Source organism: Erpetoichthys calabaricus, chromosome 7 (genome assembly GCF_900747795.2).
Source record: "Erpetoichthys calabaricus chromosome 7, fErpCal1.3, whole genome shotgun sequence".
NCBI lineage: Eukaryota > Metazoa > Chordata > Cladistia > Polypteriformes > Polypteridae > Erpetoichthys > Erpetoichthys calabaricus.
This window is the reverse complement of record NC_041400.2, coordinates 118143187-118168551: the sequence shown is the minus strand read 5'-3', so window position 1 is coordinate 118168551 and position 25365 is coordinate 118143187. Positions and strand designations below refer to the sequence as shown.

At 36.5% G+C, this 25365-nt stretch overlaps 1 protein-coding gene across 1 annotated transcript in view; it reads right to left on the bottom strand.

Annotated features, from left to right (window-relative positions):
* mcc (MCC regulator of WNT signaling pathway) overlaps positions 1 to 25365 on the bottom strand; it is a 596286-nt gene that overhangs the window by 511852 nt on the left and 59069 nt on the right. Inside the window, exon 2 of the mRNA XM_028805279.2 lies at positions 23029 to 23276. Coding sequence (XP_028661112.1) covers positions 23029 to 23276 — 248 coding nt within the window. The remainder of the gene's footprint in view (positions 1 to 23028; positions 23277 to 25365) is intronic.

The window sequence follows — 25365 nt, the reverse complement described above, 5'->3', positions numbered from 1 at the left end:
ACGGTAAAGCATTCACCACTTTGTAATGTTGCCATTCCTTCTCACAACACTTAAAAGATGTTTTGGCACTGAGGATACCAAGTGATGAAGCATTTCTGGTGCTTTTTTGTCCCATTCTTCCTGTAAACACGTCTTAAGGTGTGCAACAGTATGGGGCCGTCGATGTTGCATTTTTCATTTCAAAATTCTTCATAAATTCTCTATTGGCAGGCCAGTCCAGTACCCGTACCCTCTTCTTTCACAGGCATGGTTCTGTAATATGTGCAGAATGTGGTTTTGCATTGTCTCGTGGAAAGACGCAGGAACATCCTCAGAAAATATGCCCATCTTGAAGGCAGCATATGTGTTTTGCGCATTAAATGCTGCTATCACAGAATTATAAATTACCTGTTAAACTTGACTTGCGTGTATGGAATGTTTTTTAATTTTAATAAATTTTTAATATAAAAAAAAAAAGAAGTATAAATTACCTTTGCCCAGGGGCACTGACACAACCCCATAGCTTGATAGATCCTGGGTTTTAGACTTGTTGCTCATAACAGTCTTTTCGTCTTTGATCTAGAGCACATGATGTTCGTTTCTTACAAAAAATATCTGGAATACTAATTTGTCTGACCACAATACACGCTTCCACTATATGATGGTCAAACCCAGATACCTCTATGCCCAGAGAAATCCATGTGGCTTTTGGACATGGTTAACATATGGCTTCTTTTTGGCACAGTAAAGTTTTAAGTGGCATTTATGAATGTAACTCTGTATTGCAGCGCTTGACAAAGGTTTGCCAAAGTAATCCCTTGTTATATCAGCTGTTGATGAGTGACTGTTTTTGATGCAGTGCCATCTGAGGGATCAGAGCTCATGGGTGTTCAGCTTAGGCTGGCACCCTTGCCCTTTACACAGTGAAATTCCTCCATATTCTTTGAATCATTTAATGACATTATGTACTGTAGATAGAGAAAAATGACAATCCCTTGCAATCTTTCTTTGACGAACATTATTTTTAAATACTTTTCTCACACGTTTTTTGGCAAACAGGAGATCCTCTGCCCATCTTTGCTCCTCAAAGACTCCATCTTTTGTGCATACTGCTTTTGTACCAAATCATGACAACTATTACCTGTTGACATCAAATTAAAGAATCACTTTTTTATTATTTGCATGTTCTATACTGTCCCAACTTTTTCTGATTTGGGGATATGAATGAAGTCTACAACTGAAAATCACTGGAAAAGTCATCTAATGTGACAAATCTATTAACAAATGAAATGAAGTTAACCAGACAAAACATAAATATCTTAGGTGCATATTGTCTATAATGAAATAAAAGTCAAAGTACATTTAGCCAATCTGAGGCAGTTTGCAGTGTGTTTCTATGAAGCTAATCGTCTAATATAACATACCTAATGATTAAGAGCAACTAGTCTGCAACTGGCTAGGATAAAATCAAACATGTTTGGTTTTCTTGTTAGTCGGAGTAGTGGGCTATGTACACAGAAGAGCTAAAAACCAAATGAACCAATCAATGCTCATCAGGAAGTGCATTGCATAGAATGTAGCAATGCGCTAAGAAACACATGTTTTGAACCTCATAAGCAGACAACAAGCTCATCTGTCTGATGCCTCATATTTCATATACCATAACAGAATGGAAAAAAGAATTAAAGGGTAGTGATTGTGGCTGAACTCACTGTAGCTACTAAGCCTTCGTAAAACACTGCTCTGTCAGGCAACATGCAAGTATGTATGTGCTGGAAGATCACCACTCAGTCGGTAAATGTGACATGGGCTGCAATTTTCAGTCATATAATTTAACATGGTGGAGCAACTGTGATTGGTAAACCTGACATGCCCTACAACAAAAAGTCACGTAATGTGACATTGGCTTTAAACACACACTTGAATTACTAAAAAAAAAACAAGCAGAAAAAACTTCTAAGAGAAGTAAGGCCTTGTTAAGGCATATAAGCAAAAGTTATAGGCCACCAGAACGAGGCGTGACTCTGTGAAAAGGGAACACTGCAGGATGGAGCTCCTACCTGGTGCCTGACAAAGCCTTTACAAACCGTTTACAAAGCCTGACAATGCCTTTCTTTGATTTTGGAACATTTGCGTACTTTTGTTCGATTTATTTTCATTTGACTAAATATAGACAACTGGATTGGTGCTCCAGTATTTATTCTTTGGACTATTCTTCACTCAACCATAATACATATATTAAATCAGGCAGCTTGGGAGTTAGGGGAGGGGTTCCTATTAAAGGTTAGAATGGGAGATGCTGGTCCACCACAGGGAAAAATGGAATAAAGCTGGTATGCTGTACCAGTGTATAACAGTCCACTTTCAGTAAAAGGGCACAAAGTCAGTGCCCCTAATTAAGAAGTGACTCGGCTGCTGGTGCTTGAAAGTGGGTGTTGCAAGATGATGGCAGTTTACTTCCATGCTGTATTACTTCAGAGTGTCATGGAAATATCTTTGCTGTGATATATGATTTCTTGCAATATGTATTATATAGAATTTGTGTTCGACTTTGAAGACTGTACCATGATTAGACATTCTTTACAAATACTGTCCACCCTCTGATTAGGTACTGTATTTTATACAGTATGTTTAAAGGACTTGGTTATTAAGAAAAGCTGGAAACATAATGAATGCCAACTCTTCTGTTATTTATATAATTGAGAATAAAGTTACAATGAGAGAATTATGCTTCAAATATGATTCTACTAAGGTGTAGAGGTGTACCTCTTGTCGTCATTACTTTTCGTATAGTAATTTCAGGGCCTAGGCCTGAATAACGTTATTAAAAATAATTGAGCTGTGGTCCACAGATAAGATGAACACAATTTTTAGGGTCTATTTTGGATCTTAAAATTCTTGGCTTATCCACAATAGTATGCAGTAATCCAATTAGATAACAAGTGCATTGCCTAATAATTTTTCATGTTTTCATCTTATGAAGCTTTTGAATTGCATTTTGCACCTTATTGTAAAAATAAAATCAGCAAATGAAGCAGCAGTTAGTCCATTTCTGTGTGTTGATTGTTATTACAAAACTGTATTTAAGTAGAGTGGCTGAATCACTACCTAGCACAGCTCTTTCACAACTTTCTCTTATCAATCAATCTGTGATAAGTTTCATAATTTTTGTCATGTCTATTTAGGCATTCCATGATTATTTGGCTTCCTCAAGCATCCCAAGTCAGGTTATTTGGTATATCTGAATTGGTCAAGTACATTTACAGATGCCCTGCAAAGGACTGATATTCCTTCCTGGATTGTTTCCTGCTTTGCACACAATATTGCAGGGATAGGCTATAACCTTGACCTGGTTAAAAATATATGGCAAATACATAGCATTTGTTAAACTAAGAAGAAATATAAAATAACAATCTGTAATTAGAGGCAGAACATTAACGCATGGGTTTTTATTCTTCTAAATGGTATTCCTTGAGATTTTAGTCTAGAGAGGCACAGCTCAATTAAACTGCTTGTAATCACAGAATGGGAAAACTTTTTATGTGGATCTGGCATGTTTTCTTAACATTAACATAGATGTCTTAGCGGTGCATTGGTTTTCCACCCAAAGTGTGCATTCAGCATGATGGGTGACCTTAAATTGACCTTACATTAGAGCATGTATGAATACATCAATGAGTAATGAACTGGCTCCCTATCTGTGGGTGATTCGTTCCCAGCATAAGTTGCAGCTATGACAGGCTTCGGCTGCTCCACAACCCCTAATGTGATAAAGCTATTATAGTAATGGATTATTTTTGCTTTCTTTTAATTTATAACGCATTAAAGAATAAAAGACAGTAAGAAATGGGTCACAGAAGAAGAAATTAATTTTATTTGCATGACGTTCTATGAAATACCACTTTGAGTTATGCATATCTACCACAAGTGCCACAGTCAATTAGCGGCTTAAGGCTACTGGAACTTGTAGCTTAAAAACAAATAACTTTGCCACAGTGTTTTTAATATCACATATCATAAATCTCAGTTGCTGCAAAAAGTTAATCGCTTTTCACCATAAACTATAAGTCTTCCTCTAATACTTCGTAACCGCTAATTAATAAAATAGCTATGGGCAAGAAGCTCAACTTCACATGCAATGTAAAAGCGGTTTTAAAATTTTAAAACACATTTCACATGGCTAGTGCGCCATAAATGGAACCCTACATGGCATGTGGATAACGGTATATCGTCAGAAGTTGCAGTGAATACAGGATGGTACATTAAAGGTCTAAGTTATCTATCTATCTATCTATCTATCTATCTATCTATCTATCTATCTATCTATCTATCTATCTATCTATCTATCTATCTATCTATCTATCTATCTATCTATCTATCTAAGTAAACTTAATATACTATATGTGCAGGGCTATTCAAAATGAAACAGCAGATTTCAAAAATGTATTTCAAACAAACTGTATAAGACAGAAACACATTCCACACATCACTGGATAGAGAAAAGTTCAAAGTTTAAAAATTCAACTTCAAGAAGATTCAAATGACCATGCAAGATGGCACCCCACCTCATTTCCACTTGGAGGTACAGCATTAACTGAACGACACCATTTGAGGACGCTGGATTGGAAGAGGTGGACAACAAGATCTTGCTCATCTTCTATGGCCTCCCAGATCTCCAGACCTTACCCCTGTGATTCTTATCTATGGGGGTACATTAAAGAAATTTGTTTGTTCCACTTATTCCCGCTAATATTAAAGATTTGCGACATCGAATTTAGGAAGCTGTGAATTCAGTAACTGGGGACCAGATGACTTGTGTGGGGCAAGAAATGGTCTACCATTTTGATGTTTGTCGTGCTACACATGGTGCTCACGTTGAATGTATGCAACCTCAAGGACCATAGGACCAAACTTTGAACTTTCCTCTATCCAGTGATGTATGGAATGTGTTTCTGTCTTATACATTTTGTTTGAAATAAATTTTTGAAATCTGATCTTTCATTTTGAATAGCCCTGATACACAATTTATATGGCAATAGAAGTATTAAAATGCAATATAAGATAAACTGCCTTTGGCTTTTATATGAAAAAGGAAAATAAGAAATTTAAATTACAGACAATTCCAGAAAGAGTGTTTTTAAACTGCTCATTATGAGTCATTAGGAAAGGCAGTACTTGAGTTCAACAAAGTTTTGATTGACTGTAACGTATTTCAGATAGTGAAAAGGCTTATGTCAAACCATTGACCAAAACTGTAGGTAATAGCACAAAAGACTGCAGCGACAATCATGCATTAACTGAAAAAAATCACATTATCATTAACATCTGGGGTATGACAAAATCGACATTATAAATTTACAAACACGTGTTACCTCAGTAAAGGGCAGTGTCTCATCTTTAGCAAAGCCATACTAAAACTGCTACTCACTAAACCGAGCTCACAAGCTGGGTGTAAGATAAAATTAGACCCATTTCACATTCGAGCCTTATTCTGATTCTGAGCCTGTCTTGATGTGCTACTCACAAATTGCTCACAACACACACCATAACATAAGACAAAATTGTTCATAGACATCCCTGGTACCAAATTACAGTGATAAGCTAGTTGTGACAAGTGACTTGAAGCCTAATATTATGGGCAATCAGGAAGACAGAGAGAGAGGCTAAACTGTCAACTGATTACCATCTGACAGTGAACTGGATCGGACTGGCACAGAATTGCAGGACAGACTTGGAAAGATGCAGGCAAGTATTTATGTCTGGTATTCACGTCTGAGATGCTTCTGTTTGCGATGAGCTCAACTATCACTTCAGAAAGAGCTTCTTCTGCATTACAGAATTTATCATGAATATAGAGCTTGACAGGACCAGGTTCAAGATCTGAGTAGAGGAGGTAGCTTCAAGTAGCTCTTTCCAAAATGTTGTTAGTACCTGCCATGGCATTATCCCTAGAATCCATTGATGGACACCAGCATTAAGGAAAACTCTCAAACGGAGGACAAAACTTTTCTGTGCAATTTTTGTTAAGATAAAGCATCCAGATCTGACCGAGAGGTTCTGGCAGTTGTGGTAAAGTGAGGTCCGCAGCCATTAGCCAGCTTTTAAATAAATAATCGCCACACTCGTGTCTTTGTGCACACGTGCAGGATCACCTGTGACCCTAATTGGCGCCGGGATCAGCTGATTGATGCAACTGTGCCACGTTTCCACTTTAAAAAGGGAAGCACAAGTACAGGAAGGAGAAAAAGAGAGAAAAATAAGGCATATTGGAGGAAAACATACTGGTCAGTGACTGAGAGAAGAAGGAGTTTGAAAGGGAAATTGAAGATTAGCAGAAATGGAGAGAGAGAGAGTGCCCGAGCTGACCAAGTAAGGCAGGTGGTAGGGAGTGAGCCTCAAGGCCTTGGAAACCAGAAGTGGGCAGTGATAGAGGTGCTCTTACTGAGCACTTCTTTGGGGAGTAGGAGCGGCCTGAGTGACGGCGTCTCCCTGCAAGTGCCGAAGGTGAGGCAGGGGCAACGTGTGGGGCATATTGGGTTGCCCTGCAGACGCTGAAGGAAGGACGGCAGGGAACAGAACCCAGATAAGGAAATTGACTGCACATGTTGGTGGGCGTCTCCTTACACTGCAAGGTCAAAACAGGATAAATGGAGGAGATGCCAGTTTTAAAGGGAAGCATTGGGGCTCACTGTTCCTACAATCTGTCTCTGGCTTTTAACCTCATCATTTTAGTGGATTTGTTTATTGGAATATTTTAACCTTAACCGTGTGCTTTATTTTATTAATTACTAGCAAAATACCCGCGCTTCGTAGTGGAGAAGTAATGTGTTAAAGAGGTTATGAAAAAAAAAGGAAACATTTTAAAAATAACGTAACATGATTGTCAATGTAATTGTGTTGTCATTGTTATGAGTGTTGCTGTCTTTTATATATATAATATGCACACACACACACATAAACATATATATACATAAACATATATATATACATATCTACATATACACATATCTATATATACATACGTATATACACATCCACATAAACATATATATGCATATACAAATTTACATATCTACATATATATATATATATAGACATAGATATATACATACATACATTCACATATATATATATATATATATATATATATACTGTATATATACATATCTACTTATTGGCTCCTGTATTTAGGATATGGCAGGTTGGATAATGGATGGATGGACATTTGTATGCATAGCCCCATTTGCCCATTTTCGTTTTTTTTCTTTCTTCAGTAATATTTCAGCAAACCCGGAGCTTGTCAGTTCAAATCCTGGTACTGACACCACTGTGTGACCCTGAGGAAGTCACTTCACCTGCCTGTGCTGCAAAAAACAAAAGTAATGTAACAAATTGTACTTCAGATGTTGTAAGTTGGTGGAATAAAGGCATAAGTCAAATAGATAAATATGTATTATACACATAGGAACTATTCATTTATTTTCAGTTAAGTCATCTGCAGCAAACTTTTATAAATGAGGGTTTCTCCTTTTTAGATAGTGCAAACTGTTTCTTCTTCATTGACGTTTTCTCTTGGAGAGCTTTTTTCAGTTCATTGAAAATGAAAGCAGCAGCTGCCAAAATATGTAGCTTTCTTATTAATTTTTCAACATTGTGTAAAATAAATGTATAAAGTAACATAAAAGGTTTAAATACTGGTTATTCTTTTACACTAAAATATTACTACACAGATACAAAAAAAGTAAAATGGATATGTTCTTTTTCTTTAAGGAGATAAAATATTACTGAAGAAAGAAAAAAAAAATTAAACAGCCAAATGGGGCTATGCATATGAACTTAAAAGGTTTAAATAAAACAGAAATATATATTTTACTTTTACTTGGTTAACTTGTGGAGGGTGTATCCTGTAGCAAAGCCCTAACTGTTTTCGTGAAAGCCCGTTTCAGTCAATAAGTCTTATGTGTGTGTTTATGTATGTGTGTATATATAAGTAGATATGTGTATATGTAGATATGTATATATATGTATATGTATATAAATATTTATGTGTGTGTGTATATTATATATATAATATATATATATATATATATATAAAAGACAGCAACACTTATAACAATGACAACACAATTACATTGACAATCATGTTACGTTATTTTTAAAATGTTTCCTTTTTTTTTCATAACCTCTTTAACACACTATTTCTCTGCTGCGAAGCGCGGGTATTTTGCTAGTATATATATATATATATATATATATATATATATATATATATATATATATATATATATATATATACACACATACATATACACACATACATGCAGTTTCAATAACATAGAAATCAATATAAATATTAACATCATTATCATATGAGAATATGAAGTAATATATAAGAAGCACATTTCATATAAATATAAATTATTAAACAGTAAAATCTTCTTCTGTAATTTGCTACCGTGGCAATTTGTGTGTCTGTCCAGGATTTTAAATCACCTGTACCTCGCAAACCGTTTCACCTATTGACTTGAAATGTGGTACACATATAGTACGTCACGTCTACTATCCGCTTTATGGGTGATGATTGTATTACTCTTTTTATGTTTATTTTATTTTAGAAGAAGTGGCCAGGGAGAGGGAAGTCTGGGCATCTCTGCTCAAGCTGCTGCCCCCGCGACCCGACCTCGGATAAGCGGGAGACAATGGATGGATGGATGGATGGATGTAGAATCAACTCCTATCTGCGCACACCAGGGCGGCTGTGGGCGGATGCGTATGGTGTATTCACTCCATGTTATCGTGCATTGCGCTGTCACTGGTATTTTGATAAAAGAATTTGAACAACATATAAGAAGCGTATAAATTATTAAACAGTAAAACATTAACATTTAAGAAGTAAAGTTAGATTAAGTACTACTGCAGTGCCCTCGGGTATACCTCATTTTTTGTTTGTCCATTACATGCTTAAATGTATACATTTTTTGGTGTACCTACCCGAGAACACGCGACATATAACCGAGCGTGGGAGAAGCATGGATTTTAAACACGCGTTGAGTTCATCTGCTGGTCTCCCTCGTGGAATAACTGGTAATGTTTGAATAAAATCTACAGCGAGTAAAACGACATTACCTCCTATTTTTTTTTTTACGATCTCTGAGATGTTGCTTTTTTCGGTTCAAGGCTTCATAAGCTCTTTTATGTTGTATGGTGTACTTATCCCAAACCATCATCTTTGAATGTTGCAAGACTTTCGCCTTGTATGTAGATCGGGGTAATTACATTCATTGCATTCCTAGTCTGAATCACAATCTGATTGTATGGGTGGTTACCTGGCACTGTAGGGTTGCCACCCGTCCTTTAAAATACGGAATCGCGCCGCATTTGAGAATGAAATTGCGCGTCCCATTTTGAATCAATACTGGACGGGATTTCTCCCGTATTTTTTTTATCATTTTTTTTAAAGCAGCGTCTCATGCAAATCATCCCACACGCATTTTATGAAGATGCCTCCTTTCCTACTTTTGATTGGGTAATACTTGATGTCATCGTTAGTTTGATTGGTCTTTTTAACTGTCCAGTGAGGAGGGCGTGTCTTTTAAGTACAGTCTGGAAAGTGTTGGCACTGAGATGTGGCGTCAGCGCCAGAGTTGAAGCCCCTAATGTTGCGGTCAGCAAGTCGGCTAACATCCGCCAGGTGCCGTCTTTCAGTTGCGAGAAGCAGATCATAGAATGGTTGAAACTGTTGCCCCTAACGTTGCGCCACGGCGTGTGGTTCATTTATACCTCGTGTCTTCTCATTAAACTTTTATCTCGCGAATATGTTATTGCAATCCGCAGCGGGAGCGTTTCTATAAACTTAATTTAAACTTACGTTTTACACCGTGCTTTGTTTCCCTTATGAACATGCTTGAATGCTTCACTCGCTCCCTTCTCAATTGTTTAATTAATTTTTTGCTCTTCGCTGTTTGCGGCTCTTCCGTCATTTCCCCCTACTTCGTTCTTTTATCTCGCGAATATGTTATTGCAATCCTTAACGGGAGCGTTTCATTAAACTGATTGAAAATAGTTTTGCATTTACCTTTTTAGTAAAAGGCGAGCTTTTAAGCCTGAGAAATCACCCCGTAAATGCACACGTTTAATTGCACATGTGTTAATATGTATGGTTACACAGTATTAAAAGACAGTGAACAACGTCAGTTACCTTTGTTCCCACGTTTGATAAAAGGCGAGCTTTTAAGCCTGAGAAATCACCCCGTAAATGCACACGTTTAATTGCACATGTGTTAATATGTATGCTTACACAGTATTAAAAGACAGTCAAAAATTAACGTCATTTACCTTCGTTCCCGCGTTTGACTCGTGCTGTAAATCTCTTCCTTGTTTTTAGTTCACGTGATTACGTAGGAGGCGTGATGACGCGATACGTGACTCCGCCTCCTCCATTACAGTGTATGGACAAAAAATATGTTCCAGTTATGACCATTACGCGTAGAATTTCGAAATGAAACCTGCCTAACTTTTGTAAGTAAGCTGTAAGGAATGAGCCTGCCAAATTTCAGACTTCCACCTACACGGGAAGTTGGAGAATTAGTGATGAGTGAGTCAGTCAGTCAGTGAGTGAGTGAGTCAGTGAGGGCTTTGCCTTTTATTAGTATAGATTAATTATTGACTGCACTTTTTGAACATTGTTGTTTATTTTAATAAACGCACTTGATCACTTTTCACCATTCCCTTGCGTCACGTGTGTTTTGTCCTCATCTGCCACGCTCATCCGGTTACATTATCGATTGTGTTGGGTTCAAAAGGCTCCCAAGACCAAAGAGGGAGCAAGGAGCTGACCTGCATCATCACAGCAGGTTAAAAAATACACAGCTACAACAGTTGCTAAATCAAAGTCTACTGTATGAGTGAGAAGTGAGTGTTATGGTTCTGTGTGTTTTAAAATTTCCTGAGCACCTGTTTAAGCTTCTATTTTTTTTTTAGGTATTAAAATAAATGTGCCATTCTGTTCTATTTTTATTTCTTTGGGCACTGCTATGTTGAGTTGCCATCATTACAACGTGGTGTTGGTTACTATGGAGTAGTGTGATGATGCGGGTTCTGCTCCATGCTCCCATCTTCCTTCTGGGACCCCTTGAAGCCTACATCATCGGTAATGTCACTGATGAGCGTGGCAGATGAGAACAAAACACATGTGAAGCAAGAGGATGGTTCAAAAAGTGCAAAGTGCTTTCATTAAAAACAGCAAAATTGAAAGCAGTGTCCAAATAAATGCAGAAGTGTCTCAAAATCTTTAAATAAATAATCCAATAAAAACAAGTGAAAGGTAGACGCAATAGACAAAAATCCTTTAAACCTGAGGTTAAAATAATGGCTGGAAGCCATCCTTTTAAAAACAAAGCTCGGTGCCTTCTTTCTACTGGTGACTCCCCCTTCCAGGCTATGCACCAGGGGAGTCACCCTACCTGCAGCTGACCTCTTCTCTGCTACCTTCTTCTGGCTCACGCTGGGGGATTCATTTCCCAAGTCCCGAGTGCCGCTGCCTTCTTGGCCTTATTAGGCGAGTCATCCTCCTTCTGGTCACTTCCACTCCTCACTAATGCTCAGCAGGAGCAACCAGTACCGTGCTCACTGCTCAGTTGCATTTGTTTTCTACAACAAGCACCTTTGCTCGTTCATGCACCGGCTTTCTCCTCCCTGCTTCATGCCTTCTTTCCTACTTAACCTACGTCCGTTTTTTCTTTTTCTCTTCTAGCCGCCTCGCGCTTCTATTATGTATCACGGGAACATGGATCAGCAGCTCCCAGCTTCAGTTACGGATGCGGACGACTCCTCACCTGTGCAATTAAGCGAGGACCACCCGCATCACGAATTTCACCATGGAACCTACTTCGGCCACACTACCACACCCCCTCTCTAAGCCACAAGTGCGGCGATTATTTATTTAAAAAGTGGCCTTTTTGACTTGAGCTGTGGACCCGCTACACAAAAAGTAGGCCTTCAGAAATACCATAATTAACATAATCAACAATATAAAGCAACAATATAAAAAGCGGAGCATCAGACATGTAATTATACGAGTTTGCAGATATCATCAAAAGAACTTTACGTGCATATGTGTTTAGGTCTTGTGCTTTAGATTCCCTGGCTTCTGACTCTTTGCTTTGTCTCCTTACTTTTATTCTTTGATTAGTGTTTTGGTAGTGATAAACAGTAAGACAGCTCTCTGGTTTTGACTTTGGCTTCAGTTTACGTTTCCTTTTCTGGTCATCTCCATTTCTCAATCTGCCTTTCTTAGGACAAGGACAAGCCCCAGTATTTGCCTACTTAGTCTGTTAGGTGTGGACGAGGAATTCCAACAAGTGTGTATCTCAGTTTCTTACCTGTTTGTGATTTTCACCAACAAGTTATCAAGGTGCAGTTGAAATTTTAGCACTTGTGTGTCTGCTATATACAAATGATGTTGTTCTCCAGGTGTTAGCAGGCTTTGACCTACAGCAACAGAGTGTCATGCAATTAGGATGGGAACTGGAGGAAATGTAAGTAGTATGGGGTCTCATTTTAAAAATAGCAATTAAAGTAACTGTAAGTTCATCAGTTGCAGTTTTGTAGATGGTGTACCAGAGTGAGATGATGAACCAGAAGTTAATACTCAGATGAAGATTTCAGTTTACCAGTAACATTATATCTCCATAAATGTATGTTGCCTATGTTGGCTAGTAACTGAAGGGATGAGATCACAAGTGGTTCTCACTCTGTATGGTAGGGTGAGGGGTTGAACAATGCAGGAGAACTTTGAAGTTTAAGTACTGCTTCTCCAAAATGATAGAAGGTAGTTTAAATGATTAGGACATGTAGTTAGGAGAATCAAGGCACCATTCCACATGGAAACGACTCAGGAGATGCTGAAGCCAGGACATACAAAGACAAATGATAGTCTAACCTAGAGCAGCATTCAGAGTTGTGTGAAAGCATTGCAGGGGTTTCACTTAAGAACTTATTATCCATTACAGTGGTAAATTTCAATTTCATATTTACTGTATTTATCTATTAATTTTAAACATTCAGACTTATGAATGTGGTAGTCAGTCCAGTGTTGGTTCCTGCCTTTTGCCTGATGATGCCATGATATGCTCATGAAGTCCAGTCCTTGGGACACTGAAGTGAATAAGCCACTTAAGAAAATGATTAGATGGATGGACTGATGTATTTTGTGTAATGCACTGAACTGAGGCTTTCATGTAGGGGAAAAATGCTACATGCAGACGTTTGAACACCAGTTTGTCACCACGAAAAAGAGGCATAGAAGCCATCTATACATATGTATCTACTCTAGATGTTTTTTATGTTTTTGCATATTCAGCCCTGTGTAGTAAAGTGTTAAGATGAATGACAAAACTAAACAACTAAAGTTCTGACCCAGTTTCAGTGACTGATAATATATAATGGCAAATAATATTGCTATCCTTTACGATTTGGTACTGTCCCTGGATTAAATGCAGAAAAAGACATTAATATTTAGGATTTTTTTGTCTATGATTAAAAAAGTTGCATACCTCTTGCAAATGCCAGTTTCAGAACCAGGCAAATCATGTTCCTTTTATTTTTGGATTGTGTTTATTGTTATTTTTTATTGTTGATCATTTTTATCATTAGTTTCTCTCATAGCATTTTGTTGCCATTTTACAACCTTGTTTTATTATTGACGGAGATATTATGTGAGTAATTTTAATGGGTACTGCCGTTTTGTCTGTATGTATCTGTGTGCTTTGCTGGTCATGTGTTACCTGCATAGTATGATGCTTAATACAGTATGTCGACTTGCAGACTATCACAGATGACTACACATAGCAAAGCACAATTAAATGTACATCTTGGTTCAGGTTAATTACATTTACAGTACTTATTTGGTTGACACCTATATCCAAGGTGACTTACAACATTTGAGATAGAATTTATTACATTTGTTTTGTTTTGTTTATTTAAGATTTACTGCGTACCAGCCCCTGGCTTTTCCAAAGAACCCTTTCTTCATAAAAAAAACTAGATTAATCTCTGCCACTCAATTTGTATGGACTCTCTTCTGTCCAATATGAAAACTAAATCCTCAAACTATTCAATCACAATTACCCTGTAATTTAACATTTTGTTTTTTACGCTCCATTTTTTTCTGAAAACCAATGTTGGGTTTTATGTTTCCTTTCATGTCATCTGAGGACTTAGTTTCAGATTCTCCAATATGGCTTCAGGGGAACTTTCTCAGATACAAAACAGTGTTAACAATTTAACGCTCTTGTACAAAACTGAACGTTTTTTACTCTCCATTAATTTTCTAGGCCACAGTTTAACCACAGCATAGTTGTTTTAAAATCGGACACAGAAAATAACCAACATGAGCCAATTATTGGACTCCATCTTTCATACACCACGCTCACTGGAAACAGGCCATTTTAGATTTGTCAATCAAATAAGCAAGATGTGCAGACTCTTGGAATTATGTAAAAACAAAAAAATAAAAATACAGTACAACCTCCAAAAATAAAATTACTGGTGATATTAACACAGATTTTAATCACAGTGAAAGAAGAATATGTGTATATTATAATTATTATTATGAAGAATTTGTTGATATTGGGTTGAATTCATCTGACCCTCGACTTTAACAAGGGCCCCAGTCCCTGAACTAGCCACACTGCCCCACATCATGATGGATCCTCCAACAAATTTGACAGTAGGTAGCAGGTGTTTTTCTTGGAATGTGCTGTTGTTCTTCACCATGCAAAGCGCTTATTGTTATGACCAAATAACTCAATTTTTGTCTTATCAGTCCAAAGCACTTTGTTCCAAAATTAATCTGGCTTGTCTAAATTAGCATTTGTATACAACAAGCGACTCTGTTTGTGGCGTGAGTGCAGAAAGGGCTTCTTTCTCATGTCCCACCCATACAGATGTTCTTTGTGCAAATTACACTGAATTGTAGAACGATGTACAGATACACCATCTTCAGCAAGATGTTCTTGCAGGTCTTTGGAGGTGATCTGTGGATTGTCTGTAACAATTCTCACAATCCTGCGCATATGCCGCTCCTGTATTTTTCTTGTCCTGTCAGACCTGGGTTTAACAGCAATTGTGCCTGTGGCCTTCCATTTCCTGATTACATTCCTTACAGTTGAAACTGACAGTTTAAACCTCTGAGATAGCTTTTTGTAGCCTTGCCCTAAACCATGATACTGAACAATCTTTGTTTTCAGATCTTTTGAGAGTTGCTTTGAGGATCACATGCTGTCACTCTTCAGAGGAGAGTCAAAGGGAAGCACAACTTGCAATTGACCACCTTAAATACCTTTTCTCATGATTGGACACACCTGTCTATGAAGTTCAAGGCTTAACGAGCTAATCCAACCAATTTGGAGTTGTAAGTAATCAGTATTGAGCAGTTACATGCATTGCAATCAGCAAAATTACAGGGGGACCCAAATTTTTGCACAGCCAATTTTTCACATTTGATTTAATTTCATACAACTAAATACTGCTTCACTAAAAATCTTTGTTCGGAAAACACCCCAGTACTCAGATGTTCCTAGGAAATGAAAGACATACCACTGTTATTTTTTTTTGTTGAAAGTACAGTAAATTATTATGCAGGCTGAGAGGGGTTCCCAAACTTTTTCATATGACTGTATATTATGTTTTTATTTTTTTTATTTATTTATTTTTATTTTTTAGATTTTTTTAATTTTATTAAAATCACATAACATTCCATACAAGCAAGTCAGGTTTAACAAAACTAGTTTCGAAACAAATCAACCCCCACCCATGGGAAAGAGAGCTAGGCCAGCAGAGTAAAACTTTAAATTAGTAAAAATAAGTAAATAGATAAATTAATGAATTAATAAAAAAATAGAATAAAAAAGAGGGGACAGAATCCACTTCCTCAATTAAAATGCTTATATTATGTTTTTAAAAGTAGTATAGTAAAGGTAGTTTAACATATTTCTGAAGGAGATGTTCAATGTATTTGTTTTGAGGCACAGTATAAAGTAAATAATAGCGCCGGATATCCAGTGTAGGCCTCGTTAAGCAAGGCACAGTTATGCAAGTATTTTACAATCAATATGCTTAGTATCATGATGAGAAAAAGGTGACTTTCACAGTGCTGTCATATTAGACAAATGCTCTGTACACGTGACAGTACTGCTACAACTGCTTGTGTTGTAATTCACGTCGTACAAGAGCTAAACTCAGTGGTGATTTCATCTTTCTTATTACATTAGTGTAAAGAATGCCATTACTCTACATTTGCAGTGTATGTGACCGTTAGTTCTCATATTATAATTATAAATACATCACATTTCACGGAATAATCTGATTATTTTGAAAAATCAAAATAAGCATACTGGATATAACCTGCATGTAGTTATAAGCAGCATAAATAACAGGACTGAACATATGTCATTGGAGTCAATCATAGTTGCATTATTACACATTACATTTGGAACTTTGATAGAATTCGCTTTCATGAAATCAGGGAATAGAACAAATAAACAATAGCAAATAAAAAAATAAGTAAAGGAATCATTAGGGGTACAAAACTTTATTCATATTTTGATTCATCAAAGTAACCCCCTTTTGCTTATAATACAGCCAAACTGTGGTATCCCTTTTGATTCAGAATGCCAGTCACTCTGTGCAAGTCACCAACTATGCCTCCACCAAAAGAACCCCAGACCATCACACTTCCTCCTCCATGTTTGACAGTTGGTGTAACATACTGAAGAACCATCCTTTCACCAATTCAACGGCATACAAACACTGCGTGATAAACCAAAGATTGCAAATTTTGATTCATCGGTCCATAAGACTTTCTTCCGGCTGGTATTTCAAGGCCCTGTTTTGTCCTTTAAGGAATGCCTTTCTTACTGCTTGTTAAACCTGCAGCACAAAGGCTCCTCTTCACAGGAGAAAGTGAGACTTGCTTTTTTAGACCACTGTTAAGCTGTCCTTGAAGCTGTTGTGCTGTGAGATGCCTATCATGCAAGCTGGTGACCCTCAGATATGTGTCTTCTGATTGGGTTGTGACTTTGGGTCTGCCAGATCTCTTTCTATCAGAGTTTCTTCCAGTTTCCAATTGCCTTTGGAATGTTTAGGACACCGTAACCCACTGACACTTTTATTTGTTTTAACAATTTCTCTAAATGAAAGGCCCACACTTCTAATGGTAATAATGCTCCATCTCATTGCATTTGCTAGTTGCCATTATCACTTTCTACAGTGTAATATTGTCCAAGCAGTACTTCAGAGGGTGTAGTAACACAGTCTGTTCCAACTCTGCTTTAAGACAGACAGAGGGTTAATCAACAGAGGTTGGGACACCTGTGCAAATTGTTTGCTTCAACATGCAAGGCTTAATTTACTTTAAATGATATTTCTCAGTTTTTGCTAAACTAAAGTTTAAATTTAAACCTCTGGCAGTTTATAACTTACCTTTTCACCATTTTAGGCCATTCATTGCATTTCAACTGATTAAATTTTAAGAAAAACTGAGGCGTTCTAAAACCTTTGACTGTTAGTGTATATATTTTGCAATGTTTCATTTTACTGTAAGTGTAAAACTGAGAGAGGTTTTTTAAACATTTTATTATAAGATTTACTATACGATTTATGGTTCAATCCCCACCAATGATTCACTTTGTAATTCCAATTAAATCAATTGCATTGACTGCAATTCAAATATACAAATATAATTTTCCATGTTGTGAGTATAGGAAGGCATTATATAAAATAAAGTTATACTGAGTAAATAAAAATAATACAGTTAAATAAGTAATAAATAAAGTTAAAGTTACACAGTAAATATAGTAATAAAGGTATGCTATCAGACAGACAGATAGAAAATATGAGTTTCACAATCGAATGTTTTATATGAAAATCGCTTGAAGTGGTAGCATCATGTAGAATAATTTGGAGAAGAAAATTCTGTAAGCTGGGACATAATGCTCACACTCCAGTCAATATTATAAAATTTAGAAAATAATAACTAGGTCAGCCAGAAATGGCATTTTTAGGGTGAAACTGTATCTAGAGCGGTCTTTCTCTACCACTGCGTTATAAGTTGCTATTGTTTATAGTGGTTGTGGTTCGCAGTGGCTTGTGCTTGATCTCCCTCCCAGTTCTAACAATTGCACCAAATCCCCTTCTGTGCCCTGCACACTGATAGTCAAATTCAGTTCACCAAGAGGGGATTCTTGGTGGATCGCAAAGACACTTACATGGAAAAAAGTGGGCTGTGACAACAGAAAGGTTGAGAAATACACTTTAAATATGTTTAGTTTGCTTGAAAGCTTTACATTGTCATTGAAAATCCACGGGACCCAACTAAGGTTATGTGGCACGGAGCCCAATTTAAGAGTTGTGAATGGATGTGGGGCCGTTAGATCTCATTCATACAGTCAGGAGTGGGCAGTAACAGAGTGGGTGAACCTTCATGTTGGTGAAATGAGCAGAAATTTTCTGAAAAGGACTTTTCTTGCATTGTTTAAAAAGTGGACCTTTAAAAAGATGCTTTATTTTCTGTGCTGAAACAGCTGTTATGTTATAGCAGCTTGTCACATTAGTTGGTTATTGAAAACATACTTTGTCCACTAATTAGTTGTGTTTGCTTAAGAATTACCTGAGTGTTTGATAACATGATTAAGTAGAAAGTGTAATTAGCCTTGCTATGTTGTGAGTCTAAATGCAAAAGCTCTTTCTAAGTTATACAAACATGCTGTGCTGTTGGCACCCATTTATGATGTCAGAAGCTTGAGTTGATTTTGGAAACATGATTTTAGTATTATGAACTCTGGATGATGATACAAGCGCACTTCTTAGAACGCCTGTTCCTAGTTAAACAAGCACATCTCACTATACATCTTGACTTTAATGGCAGAAGCTTATTAGCTCTTGAATGCATTTTTTGAAGACAGCATTTATTTATATAGCACATTTTCATACAAACAATGTAGCTCAAAGTGCTTTACATGGTGAAGAAAGAGGAAAAAGACAAAATAAATAAGAATTAAAATTAGGGAACACTAATTGACATAGAATAAAAGTAAGGTCCGATGGCCAGGGAGGACAGAAAAAAACAAAAAACAAAAAAAAAAACTCCAGACGACTGGAGAAAAAAAAATCTGCAGGGGTTCCAGGCCACGAGACCACCTAGCCCCCTCTAGGCATTCTACCTAACATAAATGACCTCAATCAGTCCTCATTGTATTCAGGGTTCTCATGGAAGAATTTGATGATGATGGTCATGTGGACTTCTGGCCTTTAATCCATCAATGTAGAAATTTAAAAATGTAAATTTAAAATTAAATTTAGATAGATAGATAGATAGATAGATAGATAGATAGATAGATAGATAGATAGATAGATAGATAGATAGATAGATAGATAGATAGATAGATAGATAGATAGATAGATAGATAGATAGATAGATAGATAGATAGATAGATACTTTATTAATCCCGATGGGAAATTCACAATTTAAGAGGCAAAGGAAACAGGATGACCACATCATACCAAGATAAACTTTATAAGATCAGTATAAAAGCTGATTAAAGAGAACATTCATAATATTTGAACAATCTGGACAAGAACAGGCAATTCAGTTCAGCAAAGCTTGGCAGTCCTTTCCACTTAATCCTTCCAAAATAATATCGTCTAGCTTTGAAGGTCCCTAAAGTTCTATTGTCTACAATACTACTTGGCAACTTAGAAGAAAGACACTAGGGTGGGAAAAGTCAATCCAAGAATGTTTTGATTTAAAGCTGACACCTGAAGCAACGTGAGAAATGGGCTGCCTGGAAAAACTAAACATCGAGCACCACCAAATTGGATGATGTTCATATTTTATTTTGATTTTCTTTAGATAGATAGATATGGTAAAAGAAAGGGTGACAGCAGTCAGTCCTGACAAGACAAGACAAGACAAGACAAGACAAGACAAGACAAGACAGGACAGGACAGGACAGGACAGGACAGGACAGGACAGGACAGGACAGGACAAGATAAGATAAGATAAGATAAGATAAGATAAGATAAGATAAGATAAGATAAGATAAGATAAGATAAGATAAGAGTAAGGGATGTAAGACATTTTGTTAAGGGCTACCTAATAAAGACTATAAAGGGGAATACCTAGGAACCTACCAGGACAAAACACTCTGTGAAAACTGCTTCATGAAAAGTAAACTATCACTAATATTCTAATCAATACTGTGAAAAGAAAAGAAGAAAATAATAGCAGGCACACTTCTTTTATGCCATGGCATCTCATTTTTTTAACTTAATTCTCAAATAAACTATTACATGCATTGTGCATAGAATCTTGTAAAGGTAGGTGCAATACTTGGTGATTCTGCTGTTTTAGGAATCCACATGAGGATATGTGGCCAATTCATGTGTCTTTTACAAAGAAAATGAGAATGCAGTTCTGAGCAGGATGGAGATTTGGTGGGAGTGGGAGAAAGCCAGCAGAAGTGGGGTTGTACTTTGTTGGGAGCAGCCAGAAGCAGGATTTGAAAAATCAGTACCGTGAGCACCTCTAGTTTCCTGTTACTTTTCATGAAACAAATTAGAGCTTGTATTTAATTGATTTTGTAGGAAGCAACAGTGACTTTGCATTTCTCCCAAAGTCCAACAAAAATTTGCAGGAACACAACAAAGTAGGAAGGTGAAACATCTTAAATGGAAACTGTAAAACGCCCCTTAACAACTGAATGCAACATTAGACAGTAATGTTGTAATGATACTGTTATTTGTTTCAGTTTATAGGTTTATAGGGTCATTATTGGCTGTAGGTTTTATGTTTATATGCTTTCTTGATATGTGGGACATATGCTTTTTAAGGAAAGCAGCTGAAATTAATTTTACATTATAATCTTCCATAATATTTTAACATTCTTATGTGAAAAGGAGTATCACTTGGTGGCAATTTACCTCAAGGGTCATTGTAAAGCCTTTCATCTTGTTCTGTTCTAATATACTGTACCTGCAAGAGTAGTTTGAGTCCTTCCAGTGACAGAATTCAAACACGTAAAAAGACAAAATGAAATCACTTTGAACTTCACAAATAAATCATTAAATACTTCAAAAGCTAAATGGTGGTGAATATCAAACAAATAGAGCTAAACTCAGGAGACCACTGTGCAAGTAAAATGATGAAGACTAAATAATTCATTCTTAAAAAAATTGACTATACGGGGTAAGAAATGAAATAAGGCTAAAGAAAAAGAAGTGTACGATTTAAATCAATATAATTTTAAATGTAATCAAATTAGAATGCAAATTGCTGCATACTACAGGCAAATAATTCTAAGATTGTTAAAATTTTGTTAAATAGCTCCTGTTTAGTTCCAAATTTAAAAAATGATTAACTGATTTCAAATGTTGCTATTTCTCTGTAATTAATTACAGAAATTTACAACCCAGCAACTTGAGTCTTATCTTAATGAAAAATTTCAGTCTAGTGTTCATCTCATTCGCAGCACAGATATGGCTTCAGCTCATACTGATGAACTAAAATAATGCAGTCGTTCAGCTTTTAGATTTAAAGCACAGCTTTTAATATTATTGACCAGTATAATACACAGACTGGAGAATTTAATTGGGTTACTTCATCAAGCACTTATCTCATTGTTTTCAATATACGCACATGTCAATACACCTTACTAGCACATTTAGATATGGTATCCCTCAAGATTCAGGGCCCAGACTAACTTTTCTTGACCTGGATTAGCAGCAAAAAATGAATGGACAGATGGATGGATATTTTGCCATTAGGTGATGAAACTCTAAGGTACAGCATTGAATTTTGTTCATACACTCGAAAGACTGTATTTTTGAGAACTTTCACAGTTAATGTGAGCACTTTTTCAACAATCTAATGGAAGAAGTGGGAAGCATTTTAATGAAGAACAGGTAAATTTACTGATGTAACTTACTTAGATTTATACATTTTTACTTTTGAGCTTCTGCAGTCCTTAATAGGCCCAACCTCATGGTTTTATTTTAATCGCCATTAATTCTTTGATGCCAAAGTTTTGAATTCAAAGGAAACTACAAATACCACATACTTATTTGTTACAGGCTTTATAACCCCATTCTGTGATCATGAATTCGATAATGTGGTTTCAGGAATTTAGGCTGTTATGTTATTGCACAAATATTAATACATAAATTCATGTTGCTCAGACCCAATGGCACCAGCAGGACCCCCTGCAACGACCTTTCCACTGTGGCTCAATATGAGAAATCCATGATCACAAATTTAGGTGTGACAATGGATTCTACTTTAAAACTTTATAGCTGGTAAAATCGTGCTTTTTCTTGTTGAGGTGGCTGTCAAAAATCAAGTCTGTTTTGTCTAAACGCAACCTTGAAACACTGATACATCCTTTTATAAGGTCTCGTCTAGATTACAGCAATCTGCTTCTTTTTGGAATTAGCCAGGCCTTCATTGCTCGCCTACAGCTAGTGCGATTTTTAACTGGTACAAGCAAGCAAGAGCACATTACCCCAATTTTGGCTTCCCTTCACTGGCTTCCAGTTCCTTTTCGAATCCATTTTAAGATTTTTGTATTTGTTTTTAAATCTTTTAAAGGTTGTGCTACATTTTATCTGTCAGAACTGCTGCACCTATATGTACCGTCTCGCTCTCTGAGGTCAGCAGACCAGATACTTTTACTTGTTCCTAAGTTGCAGCTCCAAAACTCTGGAATGATTTGCCATTGCACGTTAGGCAAGCTCCTTCACTTGCTGTCTTTAAATCTTATTTTAAAACACACTTTTACTCCCTGGCCTTTGACCCAGTGTGAGATGTTGACTATTCTTTGTGCTTTTTTATTACGAATTTCTTCAGCACTTATGTGTTTCTGTTTCTTTTACCTCTTTGGTTATTGGGTGTATTATATGTTGGGTTTTATTGTACAGCACTCTGGTCAGCCATGATGTTGTTTTTAAAGTGCTAAATAAATAAATGTTAATATAAATGAAAAAGCTTGTACTTACCTAAACTATTATCACTGCTAGTTGGCCAGGAAGCAATACGATCCCTTAATTTTTTCTTCTTACAGGAATCATCTGACTTGACTGAGAGTTCGCCCTCTTCTTTTCTAATTTCACTCACTAGCTGCATGCGACATCTTGTAAAATCCTCAAAGGAAATCTTGCCCTGTTCATTGGCTCCAAGTTGATGCATTATCTCTGCTACAGAGTCCTCCATATTCAATTGTCGGCAAACCATAAGTAAGTCATTCCTGGAAATGGGAGAAATAAACGGCTTTACAACTTTTAGGGAAAAGGGGCAGACTGATTGAAAGCAAGAGTGATGTGATTTGTTGCACTTTACTCCACATAATACACTGAAAAAAGAAAGCAAAAGGTGCTGCCTTTCTTGGATTAAAGGAGGTGTGAACAATGGAACACAAAGTAACAGGATTGCAGTCTATTTGTTAGTTAATACAGAACTCAAGTTATTGTGTTACATTTCTGATTATAAAGGTCTATGTTTCCCTTGAGAAATAGAAATGAAGGTTAAGGAGGTAATGGATCTATCAGCTATTATTTCTACAGCTGCTCATTATAAATCACACTGCTACTAAAAGAAATCTCTGCAGATTACAAAATATGTGACACAACTTTTAGAAAAATTAATCTGTCACTATAATTGCCTCTAAATAAACTTATGGCCAGAGAACCTTTTAAGGGGTTTTTAGTCACTGCCTACTGTGAAACAACATCTGGAAAAAAACATTATGTGAAACAATTCAGCAGTTTTCTTGCCTACTGGATTTCCAAGCAGAAGGCGATCTAATCTCCCCTAATCAGTCTTTTATTGAATATTAGCTGTTTTATGCCTACATATATGCTTAATATGTTCATTTTAATTTCTCTGAGATTGAGTGATTATTTGAACTTCACTTTAAGTTAAACAGCCACTCCTTGAAATCTGAAGTGAAATGTAGAGTCTTTCTGTATTTAGCAGTAGGAGAATTCTGTACTCTCACTTCTACATTTCTAAACATATGGCATCAAGGGACACCTATACAAATGCAAATAGTAAACATCTTGATACAGCAATCATCCATCTTTTTACTCCAGGCTGAGGCACCATGAAAACTTGTCCTTTTGCCTAAAGTAGCAAGATATTAGCATCTCTACACATATAGTTTGTTCTAAAACATCTACACAATTAAACACCAGTTGTGTAACTTTATGATGGAAGGACTGATTCCATTAACTATTACATGGGAATAACTTAAGAGTGTTTCCAGGAAAGTACAGTTACACTACACCTTCCTGTACAGTGTGTAGATGTTACATTTCATTTCCAATATGTATTGATACTTGTTTGCAAACTTTTCAAGGCAGAACTATCCCAGTGTATGTAGTGTATATGCTCTATAAAACCACAAACAAAACAAAGTACAATCCTTTTGTCCATTGCCTTTTTTTCATTCACTCCTACTCATACCATATACATTATACAGGCCTTCCCCACCTTACAAAGTTATTTCATAATCTCAAAACCCCATCCTAAGGTAAATTTTCATAGCGCATACCCTAATTACCCTTAACTAAATTGAAAACATTTTTTAAGCATTCTCTGGTCCCATACGTGATGCCCATTTTTATTCAGATAACACAAATATACTGTATATGAAAATCGACAGAATTTGTTTAATAATAACATTAATCAGTTTAATGAAACTGTTTGCCTACACTTTGTTGCTTCAAGTTTCACATTCAAATAAATAGTCTTTTGATCTTTCTTGGCCTTTTCTAATTATTTCACAATCTTTTTTGAAGCCATATTGCTCAAGATAATGCAAGAAGATATGTGACCAAAATAGATGACAAGTTGAGTGAACCACAGCATGTGACCGCACCTTGCTGTAGCCTGCGAATCCAGCTGTACCCTATTTGGCAGGCTGCTACAAAGACAATCTTTGAGCCTAGAAGCATCTGGTAGCAAAGTCACAGTGCCATGAGTCAATAAAGATTTAAGACACAATGGCAGTGCAATTTTAGGATAGAGGTCTTAGAAATGTGGATAGATAAGCAAACATCAAAGAGCAACGACAGAAGTACATCTCAATTGACCCTGACACTCCTTGGAATTTCCCAAAAACAACTGGAAAAAGTTGCTGATGACAGGAATGGCCTGGGCTAGGTAGTCCACCTCACCAGGATAACCCAATAGTGGTTGGTGATAGTGAGCACAATAAAATAACATACTGCACCTTACAAAAGGAAGAAAATAAACTTTTTTGGGCAAAATGTCATACCTAATATATTCCAGGACTTTTCCTTAGGCTTTATGCTTTTTTTAAATATATAAAAGTC